This window comes from Pleurodeles waltl, chromosome 2_2, assembly GCF_031143425.1.
Source record: "Pleurodeles waltl isolate 20211129_DDA chromosome 2_2, aPleWal1.hap1.20221129, whole genome shotgun sequence".
Taxonomy (NCBI): domain Eukaryota; kingdom Metazoa; phylum Chordata; class Amphibia; order Caudata; family Salamandridae; genus Pleurodeles; species Pleurodeles waltl.
Genome location: NC_090439.1, coordinates 834,557,790 through 834,570,534, shown reverse-complemented (window position 1 = coordinate 834,570,534; position 12,745 = coordinate 834,557,790). Strand labels below are relative to the sequence as shown.

The following is a 12,745-nucleotide window of genomic DNA, read 5'->3' as shown; positions in this document are numbered from 1 at the left end:
GATACCTCCCTAGAAACTTACAACAAGGATCGTAGCATCAGGTCATGAAAGCCATGTAGGGATCACAAGACCAAAATAACTGATAAAAAAATTGTACTGATGGTGGCTTTAGATTTAGGAGTAGAGAGGGTTGTGAGAGAATGTCTGGATTGTGAAAGATCAGACAAATTGAATGAGACCCTCCATCTGCGACTAAGGGTCTGATTACAAGGCTGGCAGTTCAAGGACTGGCAGCCTCATGGTGACGGTCAGACCGCTGCAACTGTGGTGGTCCGACAGCCACATTATAACCCTGGTGGGCAGACCCACTAGGAGACCGCCATCCCAGCCAGGAACTTCATTCCTGACAGGGTGATGGCGGTCTGAGGTGTACTAAGCCAGGACGATGCTGAACTCAGCACCACCTGGCTAATTACAACTCAGCTTTCCTCCAGCCTTTCCATGGCAGGGCCCCCCCCCCCATGGAAAGGCTGGCAGAAAGCCAGCGCAGCAGGCCACAGGGGCATGCACTGCCTATGGCATGGCAGTGCTGCCCCCGCCCGCCTAGCACCATCAGAATGCACACTGTCTACTTTGCAGACAGTGCGCATTCTGATGGTGCCTTACGATATTGGCGTTGGCTCCCTTAAAGGAGCTTAGACCAATATTGTAGCACTGTTCCCGCCAGTCAGCCTGGCAGGAACATGTAATACAATGTTCCCGCCGGTCAGCTCATCTGGAACATTGTAATACGCGAGGTGGGACACCACTGATATGATAGTGGTGTCCTCCCATGGCTTTAGGGGTTCGCTTTTAGGACCGCCAAAGTCATAATGAGGCCCAAAGTCAAGTACAGTGCTCAGTAGCAGTATGGGACTTTCTTTCCTTAGATACTATTGGCCTGATTATGACTTTGGCGGAGGGGATTACTCCGTCTCAAATGTGATGGATATCCTGCCCGCCATATTACGAGTTCCATTGGATATAATGGACTCGTAATTCGGCGGGTGGGATATCAGTCACATTTGGGACGGAGTAATCCTCTCCGCCAAAGTCGTAATCAGGCCCTATGTTTCCTGTATTATGAAAGACGGAATTCAGAAGTGCATTGTTGTAACGAATGATTTATTTTTTAAATGGCTTGTGATAAAGATTTGGAAAGGGTGACTACTGCTACTACAATTGAGGATTTGGATAAAGTTTTCATCATAGACGGTTTCCTTGCAAGAGTGTTCATTGATAATTGAAATGCAGGTTAAGTCCACAGAGATGATGGAATTTCTAAAGTATTTTGGCACTGAATAGAGGATGACTTTGTACTGTTCAAGTGGAAACAGTGCTGTTGAATGGTTTATTCACATGATCAAGGGCACAATAGAAATACCACACAATGGCAGAGGAATTGGCAAGACTGGAGGAGAATGGCAGATCCCACAGACTTATACCATATGGTACAACCAGTCATAGTCCATTTGCCATAATGAAAGGAAGGGTTATGCATTCAAAGTTCAACCTGGAATGGATGAGAAAAGCTGGTGTTGCTGATGGGATCAGGAGGATGGACAGAAGCATGGTGAAGTTGTGCAAGGGAAGTATACGAGTCGTTATGATATTAAATATGGAATGAAGGAAATGGTTGCCCATGTATTGGACAGCTGACATATCTAAAGTGTGCTCGTAAGGTTGTCAAAGAAGAGAACATGTTTTGAGAACCCAAGAGAATTGTGCATGTTTTGAAGAATGTTGTTGAGTTCGATTATAGAAAGTTTAGACACCTTAGAATTAGTAGATTGAAGTCATCAAGGGTGTTTAGGGATATTGATGAGCAATGATGGTAATGCTCAGGAAAGAGATTGTTGGTGGCTTTCAGATAACAATGAAATTGTGGGTTCAGATGGACATGATGAGAAGGAACTAACTGTGACTTGAAAAGGAAGTGGAATATTCACTTTCAATGGTAGTGGTGAAATAGGCATGGGTAAAGTGGTGTCCAATAAAGAGGATGAGTATGAGAGTAGCATGAAAAAGGATGTGCTGAGAACTGAGGTGAGTTAGTCAGTGGTTATGAGAATGGTTCTGTTGTAACCACTATTGAGTCTGGCATTAAAGTTCGGGATCCAAATGGTAATCCACATCACGAGTACTACAATTCCCAGACTACTCTTATGCCATGGTGAAATGTCAGTAATTTTTTAAACTGGCAAGCTGATGTTTTGAAAATAATTGTTGCTTTTTTCAAAATATTTTTAAAGCTTGTTATTTTAGGAGTTGTGTGGAAATATTTTATTCTACATTGCTAAAGCTTTTATTATGTTTTACATACTACTGTATGAATCAGATTAGTGATATATGTTTGCAGAGTATCCCGCTAAAATATAGTTAAAAAAATATCGGGAGACACAAATATTGTGTCAAAATATTATGTCAAACATATTGTAGGACAGAACTAAGAATGCAAGAAATTCACTGTTAAGTATTTGATAACGTTTTTTAAACATAGTTGTACATAATATCGAATTTTAGTTATTTAATGGAGTCTTATTTGCGCTGGCGTTCTACACTCCTGGATCTGTACCTAATTTATGTGAAAATTGTGCTGCAAAATGTACTCTTTGGCCCTCTTTTTTTCAACGTGTTCTTAGGGGACAATACCCAAACCTCACTAAAGGATGTCAGGCTCACTTGTCTTGCTTGCTGCTCATTTGCCCAAAACTGACAAAGAGCTTTAAGCTACCACAACTTTCAAATGTTATGACCTGCCATTGACTGAGGGTGTTTCCATCAGAGCCCATGGGGATGCAAAGCTGTTGAGTAGGGCTTGCTGATCAACAGCACTGAAAGGTGCGGAGAGCCAAAGAAGGACAAGAACATAGTCACATCTGTCAAGAGATCAGAAATACGTTGTTAACCACTTGAACGGTGGCTGTCTTGGCCTTGCATTGTAGACTGAATATAGGATTGTAACTATGCAGGATGATCTTCATTTTGACATTCATGTGAAGCTAGGTAACAATGGACTTCCCAATGATCTTCTCAATTAATATTTGGTGAGTGACTGGGCGATATTTACTAGGTTCATCTGAGTTCATGTTAGGCTTCTTCAGAACAGGCAGACTCCTACTGTTCTTCTAGAGCCCAGAAAGACGTTTTGACTTAGTGATGCATTGATAAAGTTTCAAGGCTTCCCCAAAGATTTTCAAAAGGAAAGATGGCTTTACGTTGTGTGTATGTGACTGACTTTATGGGACAGAGGGAGTAACATCCAATCATCAATGGAGATGGTGGAAAAAACTGCCTATTTGGATGTCATGTACAGAGCGGATGTGACATTGATGTCTTACAGGATTTTGTCCCTGTAATTCTCGAACTATTTATTGGTTGCTGTTCACTTCTCCTTAGCATGGATGAGTACGGGAACAGGCATGGCTTTTATAAAGTGCTTGATTGTCATTGTTGTGGGTGGCCGTTGCACCAGTGGTGCATTGCCCATGTGTGGTTTTACAGTGTTGTCATGTCTTCTACCATCTACATTTTCTATATCTTTTATTGACATCTGATGATGCATTTACTAGTGGGTAGCACCTGACTGTAGCATGGGACAAAACGTATGGCCACTATCTCTCTTAGCTTGATTCTGACACGAGCATCTGCTGTCTATTGGAGGGTGAGGCTAAAAGCTTTCAGTAGCGTATCACCATCTCTGCTGGGAACCGTTGTGGTTGCCAACAAGTCCAGGATGATAGGCAGCACATCTGTCGAAATGGTAGGAACGACCTGTTCAGTTCATCGTTTTCACTAACTTTGGTAGTCCTTTCTGCGTGGACAATGTATGTAACAGGTCAAAGATGACTGCTGTATAACCGGTCAAGTATGGCGATTTTGGCAACATGCCTTTGAAGTCCACATTGTTCTTCTTAGTGTAGGAAGGCAGCATGCTGTGAAAAGTAGTTTCACCAGTGGCCAGACTGAGGTCGCCAATGCTTCAATGTTTTAGAAGCTAATGGATGCTGCTGTGATGAGGTTGGACATTTGACAGTGGAACACTGCTGCTGAGTAGCGGTCATGGATGGTGATTGTCATCGTGGCTGACAGCAGAAAATGACTGGGTACGAATGTGACCATGTTGAAAACTGCTTGCTAGTCGATGCAGGAATATGAATGTCTGCAGTCCTCATACCAGCCTTGTGAGGTCAGTTAATTTGCTGGATGATGCATACAGTTGCATAAAACATCCATCGGTTTTCAGCTGTGACCTCTGACATTTGTCACTGATCAAATTTTTTTCAGTAGGCACATAAAAGATAGCTAGCATTGAAATGGGCATGACTACGTATTAAGTAATTTTTTTTTAAATTCATATTTTACATCTACCGTAATAAATAGATCTTTACAAACAAGCAAATGAGTGAGGGAAAATTAAACGATTTTTAGGACATTTAGCTCCACGACATAGATATTGTTTTAAAAAAAAACATAATTTGAAAAATAACGTTCCAAGTTGTTTCTTTCAGGTGAGAGGAAACTTTGAAACCCATTACTTTTTAAAATAACTGATGCATTTAAGTACACACTTTTAAAATGTTTATACGTGGACGAATGCATTCTGTTGGGTGTGGCACTAGTTCTATTAAACAGTTTTATACCCTAACCGAAGGTATTGCATCATTGGGCCTGAGTACCCTTAACTAAGCATTTATGTGCAGTGAAACCCTTTTCTGAATCACTCCACAGTACAACTATTCAACTCTCTCACGTTTTAGTAGTGCTGGAGACAAATCTATCACATGTTTACGTCTACCTTAACCGGCTTTCACTTCTTGTCAACACCTACAGGCATATAAAAGTCTTTATGGGAATATAAATGTGAGGTGAGAATATCATCAGTACCCCATATTTAACACAGCCCTCCCTAATAACACTGCTCAATCGAGAAGACATACAGCCAGACCATGCACATTAAAACCTCACCTTACTGGGTTCCTCCTGCAGCTGTAACTCTTCAGAATTCTTTAAATGTATCTTCAGTAAATCTGCATGGAACTTTTTCGCATTCAGGAAAAAAAGAGGCATTCCCACTGAAACAATTTTCACCTTTTGACATTGTACCTACGGAAAGACACGTATATTATTTAGACTTACGCGATTATTTAAATCAGAAAGCACTTATTTAATTTTTATTTTGAGGTTTCTACAGTTATGTTATGTTACATGTCAGAGGTGGATCTTAACATTAAGAACAGACGCACTATGGCAGGAATAACACCGCAAGCATGCACATATTCAAAGTCTGCTTAAACAACAGTAAATGAGGATAGTAACAAAATAAGACAATTATGCTCACAAGACTACAAATCTACAATGATAAATTCAAAGCAGCACAACACATCTCATGACATCATACAAAAAAGCAAAACACTTATGCACTTAAACTCATCAGCACTAGCTAACACAATAGCACTACAGATGTTTGTGATTTTATGATGGAAGTGCTGGTATGGGGTTGAAATTTGTTGGAATGTTAATATGCTGGAGCCATCTTTTATATTGCTGTTGTTTTATTATGATGTGTTGTCTTTTTATGTTATGTTGTGTTTTTGTATTGATGTTAGGTGTTTTCGAAGTGTTGTGTTGGTATATTATGTCATTGTGTTTTGCTGAGGTTCTGTTTTTGTGTTGGGTTAGTATGCTGTTTGACTGTCATATTCTGTTATCTTGTTACATTGATACCATATATTTTGTTTTTGTGTTGGTATAGTGGGTTTGCGTGCTGCACTATGATGTGTTGTTTTGTTGTGTTTTGTGTTTCATCTATGTTTCTGTGTTACATGTTGGATTGGTGTTTTGTTGAGCTGTAGTCGTGTTTATGTGCTACGTTTGTGCTATGTTGTTCTGCCTTTGTGTTAGTTTGTTGTTTTGTTTGTTCTTCACATATGCTGATGTGTTCTTTTTGTCAACATGAATATCTTAATTGATAGGCTCATCTGTAGCCTAACACGTGAGGAAACAGGATAAGGTTAATCTTACCCCTGACAGACTGCAACAAAGGTGTGCGTCTACACCGCTGGGTTCCCTTTGAATTCAACATCAACTTGCACCCACGGATCAAATGACAAACAAGCATTAGCAAAGCCAATCTGTCCCGCATTTCCAAAGCTCTGTCATTGCCTCTATTAGCTTTGCCAATGGCAGATGCTTTTAAAATGTGCTGGAATTGGCAAAACCAATAATGGTAATCCGCTTTCTAAAACTTTCAGGGCGGCAGCCATGTTTCATGATGAGGCAATCAGGCAGCCAATTTGAAAGTATAGAAAACATAATGGAGCGAGAGATGGGCAGTAGGGGAGTGAGTAGACTGGGAAAAGGAGAGCATCACTAGGACAAGAAGAGTGCTGCTGGACAACATGCTGGACATTTTCAAGCTGGCCATCTGGTGACTGGCATACCATGGAGAAATGTTCGGAGAAAGGCTGGGAGTGGAGAGACAATAGTGTGGGGGAGGTTTGGGAAGCATGGAAATAACTTGAGGGTGCTCCCAAGCAGAGGAAGGAGCTGAAATATGCACTTTCATGGAGTGCTAAATAAGAATAAGAAATGAGTTTGGAAAAAAAGAAGTGACATCAGATGGACAAGGATACACCTCATCCAGTGAAATGCAAGTGTAAAGAAGGCATGCTTTCGGAAAGAATGGAAAACCAACCAATAATGAGTAGAGAACTGAAACAGGTAAGAAAGCCATCTAATTATGAGCAATGGGCCGACACAAAGCTCAGTCTATGTACAATGCTATCTGTGACCAACAGCCTAGGCTCTCTTTAGCAACACCGCAATAAAATAACACTTTCCTTGCATATGGGGCATGGCGTCCCAGAGAGGGGTTGTGGGTGGTCCAAGGGTATGACTTTAGCTCTCCAGCTTCCGTGAAGGCAGCAGCTTAGTACACACTGATGGTGTGCAAGCTGCGATGCAGTGCTTTATGAAGGATTTACGTTCATCAGGAACACAAAGGTGCACAAGAGTAGGCAGGGCATTTACATCATATGCTGCAGGTGCTGCATGGAAAACCCACTAACTAATGTCACTTGTGTTGTATTGCAAACTTAGAAAAGCCTTGTAGTTGTGTTTCACTGGTTTGCAAGCATCACACAGTCAGAATGATTACACAGTGGCTTTACTCTGGTTATGTGCTGGGACAAGGTGGGTTGTGCTGAGAACGTTTTTAAAGTTGTAGGAATCAGTTAGATGTGGAAGGATACATTTGCCTTCACGTGGAATGTGTCTGGTGTGGAGTGTTAACTGTCTGGATTGTGAGAGTAATTCAACAGTTGCTGTGTACTGTGTGTAGTCTACAGTGAGGTTGAATGAGTGAGGTTAAGCATGGTTTTGTCATTTGAAGGCATTCGCATTACATGTAAAATTTGAAGTGCTGGGGTTTGCCCAGTGCCTGGGCAGTAAATGCACTTTCTTGTCCAGGGTTGGTGGGTGAATATGCATGCACAAGAGTGTAATGTGTGTGGAAATGGTTACATAGAGACAAGTGTGGTATGGATATCATTTACCATGGTCCAGTTTGTGCTGATGGTTTCATTGTATTGCAAGAGTATCCAATGGTTCAGGCCTTATGATGAGACTGAATAACTCCATGGCTACCCAAGGCGATTGATCAAACGCTCCATGAAACGGGCTTGGTCCTGTACCAGGGAGAATCTACTTACCCACAGAATACCAACTCCTAATACAAGCATTCCTTTTGCCTCCACGTCTTGCCCTTCAAGCAGCCATGTGAGTAGGATTATCAAGTAAAATTGGTCAATGTTGTGTAATTATACTATCTTTGCAGAACCCTCCCCTTTCTCATATAAAAGAGGTAATAATGCGGGTGATCATCTAGTATATGCTGTAACTTGGAACCCCCAAAGAAATGGTGATTCATCTATCATCACCTCTTTGGGTTTACCTCCCACCAGTCCTTGGGCATTTCAGGTGTCAGAACTGTAGTGTCTGTGGTCAAACCAGTAATGTAAAAGAGTTCAAGGTTGGCACACAGGTGTATCCATTAAAACATCAGTAACTGCTGTACTAGTAATGTTGTTAATGCAATTCGATGCCCTTGTGATTTGTTGTATATTGGCCAAACAACACCGATGGTGAAGACGAGTATCATCCAACACAAAAGCAGGATATGTTGCAAAGTGGAAACAGCATCACTGGTGTTTTATTTACTCATGAACAATCATGCAGAATCCAATTTCTTCTGACAAGTCATCTACCAGCCAGACCTCCCTTTTCGTGGTGGAAGTTTGACACATCTGTTACAACGCTGTGAACGTCAATGGATTTCTAGATGTGACTCCATCAACCATGGTCCGAATACTTTAGATGAATGGAACACCACAGCTTTTTGAATTCCACCTGTATAGTTATCAGGACCCCTTAGACGGTTTTTCTGTCCCCTCTAGTGAACTGAGTCCCTGGACTATGTGTTCTTTACCAAGAAAATTATTGTTTTTCTTTACTTTTTGAATTATCGTTGTGTGGTTGCCTCAAACTTATAATTTGAATCTTGGTGCTTGGGTTATGTGCCCTAATATATGTTATTGGTTTTTTTTTATATATAACTTTTGTGTATCACTTGCACTGCTCACAAGCAGGATTCACAAGCACCTTGTGTTCACTTATACAATTTGGCTATGAGAATTGTGGTTGCTGTTTACTGATTTTTATGGCTATCTAAATAATAATATAAACATTAATTTGAATACACGGACTTCCCTGTGTTAACCTTATTTTCTTTGAGGTTTCTTAAGTTGGGTTATGAATAATACCCATTGAAACATTGTTACAGATATATATGTCTGATATGAAGCAGAGCAGTGTTAATTAATACAGTCATGTTTGCAGTTACATACCACCATTCTTTATTTAGTGTGTGCATGTAGTTGGTTATCTGTTTAGGAACAGTCAGATCTTGATCAAAGTGCGGGGTTAAGATGTTATGGATGATCTTTATTCTTGCTTGGAACAGGTTTTAATGTTTAGCCTCCTTGCTCGAGGGGGACATTGCAGAATTTTGTAGAATTTAGACTGTTTGAATAGAAGAAGTCTAAATCAATGGATTAAGTTATAGAAGCGCTACATAGTGATGCATGTGCATTTTACCCTTGCTCATATTGAACTTTGTGGGGTCCAGTGAGTAGATTGTGTTTTGGACCTTAGATTGGTCTGGGGGGAGGTAGGATTGGGGTTACATTTTTATGTGTATATTATGTATTTATTGTTTTAAAGACAATTATCTAAACATTAATGAAGTTGAACTGAACTGAACTACTGTTGCAGAACTTTTAGAAGGGGGGGTGGCTAGAAAAGGAGTCAGTCTGGAAGAATCAGAGTTGAATTATCAGAGGTTATATTTGCAGAATGGTTGGCCTGACAACATAGATTTCTCTTTGAGTGATACAGAGAGACTTGAGTGAAATAAGCCTGACCACCAACAGCCAGTTTTGAGCTTACAGTGTTAGTGAAACAAGGTTATGCATGTGTGGGAAGTAGGAGTCTGTGGAAGAAGCATAGGATTTCAAGGTACAATCTGTTGGTATAGCGCAGGCATCACAGGACTAAGGTGATAATGATCTGTAACATTTGAAGGAATCATAGATGTAGGAGGATGTGGTGATATGTTTGCATGGTGTAGAAAGCATGTTTGGGCACCTGGTGTACCTGCATTGCAAGAGACATAATGGATCCCATGATCAATCTGGGATTCCTCAATTCCATCAAAGGTATTGGTGGATGACAGAGTTCCTGAGGTCAGATGGAAGAGGAGTGATACAGGTCCCACATGTGAGAATCCTTGTGTTCAATGAGTTCAGTTTGAAGTAACTGAGTAACAACCTTTGCTCCACAGCTGGCAGGCATTGGACTAGAGGGCATAAATCCAGTTGTGAGGTGTTTACTTTCTTTAGGATTATCTGGTTATTACCCGCATAGTTGTAGCAGGTAAGGCTGAAAGACTTGATGAGGTCAATGAGAAGCCTGAGGTTTGCAGTGAAGAGAAGAGAACAACTGACAGAGTTGAAGGTAACAAGGAAAAAGTTGAAAGGGAGATTTTGTTTGATTATTCGGTGAGGTAGGAAGAGATCTAGTCAAGCGCACTCCTTTCAAATCCAATAATGCTCAGTGTTTGTAATAGGGTGATGTCTTGCACCAAGCCAAAACTAAAAGCAGAAGCAAGGAGTAGCAAAATAGCAGTGTTCTAATGGTCTGCACAGAGGCTGCCAGTTTTGAGTCAATGCCTCTGCCTGGGCCTATTGTTGACATATGTGTTAAAGATAATTGTTCAATTCAGTTGTCCAAGGAGAGTTAATTGAAGGTTAGTTGTAAGTTAGACAAGTCTATGGGATAAGATCATAATTTTTAAAAATGTTTATAATAAGGGAGGTCTTGAGAATACACATGGGAGCTTGCTAGATATCAAGGATTCATTGATGAAGGCTCTGCCTAAGGGTACCATAGAATTTGTGATGAGGATGATCTTTAAAACATACAGTGGAAATAGGTTTGCTGTGGAGGTGGCAGTGCAAAAGATAGTGCAAGTCCTTGCTGTTAACAAGTAGATTGATATGTAGCTTATGACATGATGGGTCTCCTTTTTTATTCACTTGTTCAGAGCACTCAAGCAACACATTCTTGGTGAACTCTCCTTACTTTAAGCTAAACCTCCTTTAGGGATAGTACAATGTTACACATTGTCAGGTCTCTGTTATTTGTAATAGTGGGAGCTGATTCAAATGAAATAGTAAATATACCTCCACAGCTCTCCATTGGGCAAATGCAAAGCAGCATCCTTGTAGAACACTCGAGTATGAAGTTCCTGAAAGTTAACAGGCTAACTTGGCATTATGTGGTCACTAGTGGATTGCTTTCTTTAAAAATGCCTATATTGGACATCATCAAATGTTAATTCAATAGACCTCACAATGAGCATGTAAGTGCCATCTCTGTGGCCTTCAAGAGACCTGAGATAACAATACATCAAACTGCCCAAGGAGGTTTTTAATAGCGGTTCAAGGCATAAGATTCAAGAAGGCACAGAAATGATTTCTTCAGTTTAGGAGAAAGAGAAAGGGAGCAGGAAGGGGGTTGCTACTATGCAGGTTGAGCAGGGAAAGATAAAGACAGGAGAGTTAAAAAGAGGGAGAGAGAAAATAGGGCAAGCTAATGAGGGTTGGAGTGAGGGCAGTAGGGTGTAGACTGAGAGTAAAGGAAAGATGTGAATGGCAGGAAACAATTCTTTGTCACTTGCGGTATAGTTTGAGGGTTGCAGTAGTGGGGACCCTGGGTGGAAATGGGTTGGGTTCTTTCAGGACATCAGAGATGTAACCACTTCAAGGTGTAGTTTCCAAAAAACACTGAGTTAATTTGAGTGTAGGATCCATGCAGAACTACTAAAGGGGATGGACATAGGACCAAGTAGAATGAGTAAAGTGAGGGTCAAGGAGGGGTGTAGGGTGGGAAGTATACCTAACCACAAAAGAATAAGCCAATTGCTATCCATAAACTGGCCTTCTGAAGGTACAACAGATAAAAAGGATCCAAAAAATAAATTGTTTGAGATCAGAGCTGAAGTAATTCCAGCATCACACATTGCCAACCACTTATACTGCAACACACTCCGATGTGAAAAAATTGAAGTAGACTTAAAACAAAAACCCATAGAAAATAATGTTGAATTAAATTAAATAATCATGGTCAAGGCATGGAAGACGCTGAAAAGTGTTGGGTTTTGCCATCTCCTATGCTGCTGTTTATGTTGGGTGTTGGGTTGACGGAGAAATAAACTGTATGCTGATTCATATGCTGACCGAGTGCATGTGAAGTTCTTTATGGTGATGGAGGTAAGTGCTGAATAATAGTAACGGGGAGCCCAACCAACATTTGCAATGCTACCACCACAGCAATCTGGGCCGGGGAGACGTGATTTTCTTTACCTGTGGCAGTGGAAGAGATCTTCTCATGGTAAAGGGAAACGTAAAAAGTTTATTAAACTTGGAAAAAGCCTCCAAAAATATTTTAATGTTAAATATTGATGTCAATTAATTTGAAATGTTTTTAAATGTAGAACTAAAGCATTGCTACAACACTAGAAACTTGGGGCAAGATAATCAAAGCTATTTAGCTAAAAAGCTGCTTGGCATGTTCTAAATGCAAAATTGTGATTCGGTAACCTGTTAACGTATCGCAATTTGGCACTGCAATTAGGTATAGGAAGGGGTGTGTTTAGGGCATCTCTTCCTAAAACTGAATTGCAGTGGTATGATTGAATACTTTGTGACCGATATGTAGGCGCAAAACTTTTGCAGGTTATTAACAACCTCCAGTTGGTGGTAACCCATTTGCAAACAGTAAGGGGTCCCTAAGGAACCCCTTCCCCTTTGTGAATTTCTGTAAAAGCATTTTTAAGAGCAGGCAGTGGTCCTATGGACCTATGGACCACTGCCTGCTCTTAATAAATGAAAGGAAAACTTTTTATTTGCTTTTTCTGAAGACATCAAATTTTCCTTTAAGGAAACAACGTTGCATTTTTTTAAATGATTGCTTTATTTAAACGCAATCACAGACATGGTGGTCTGCTGACCCCAGCAGCCCAGCATCCTTGTGAGGTTCTGCGATTCTCATTGGGTCGCAAAGCACAACCTACTTCATGAATATTAATGAGATAAGTCTATTTGTTAGCATTAAATTAAATGGTGTCCTATTTGTTACTATTTTA

The 12,745-nt window shown here is 40.5% G+C and overlaps 1 protein-coding gene across 1 annotated transcript in view; it reads right to left on the bottom strand.

Annotated features, from left to right (window-relative positions):
• Positions 1–4,773: 4,773 nt before the first annotated feature.
• SLC26A7 (solute carrier family 26 member 7) overlaps positions 4,774–12,745 on the bottom strand; it is a 619,854-nt gene continuing 611,882 nt past the window's right edge. The window contains exons 13-14 of the mRNA XM_069219229.1: positions 4,948–5,085; positions 4,774–4,806 (exon numbers count right to left, since the gene is read on the bottom strand). Of these exons, the coding sequence (XP_069075330.1) occupies positions 4,774–4,806; positions 4,948–5,085 (171 nt within the window). The remainder of the gene's footprint in view (positions 4,807–4,947; positions 5,086–12,745) is intronic.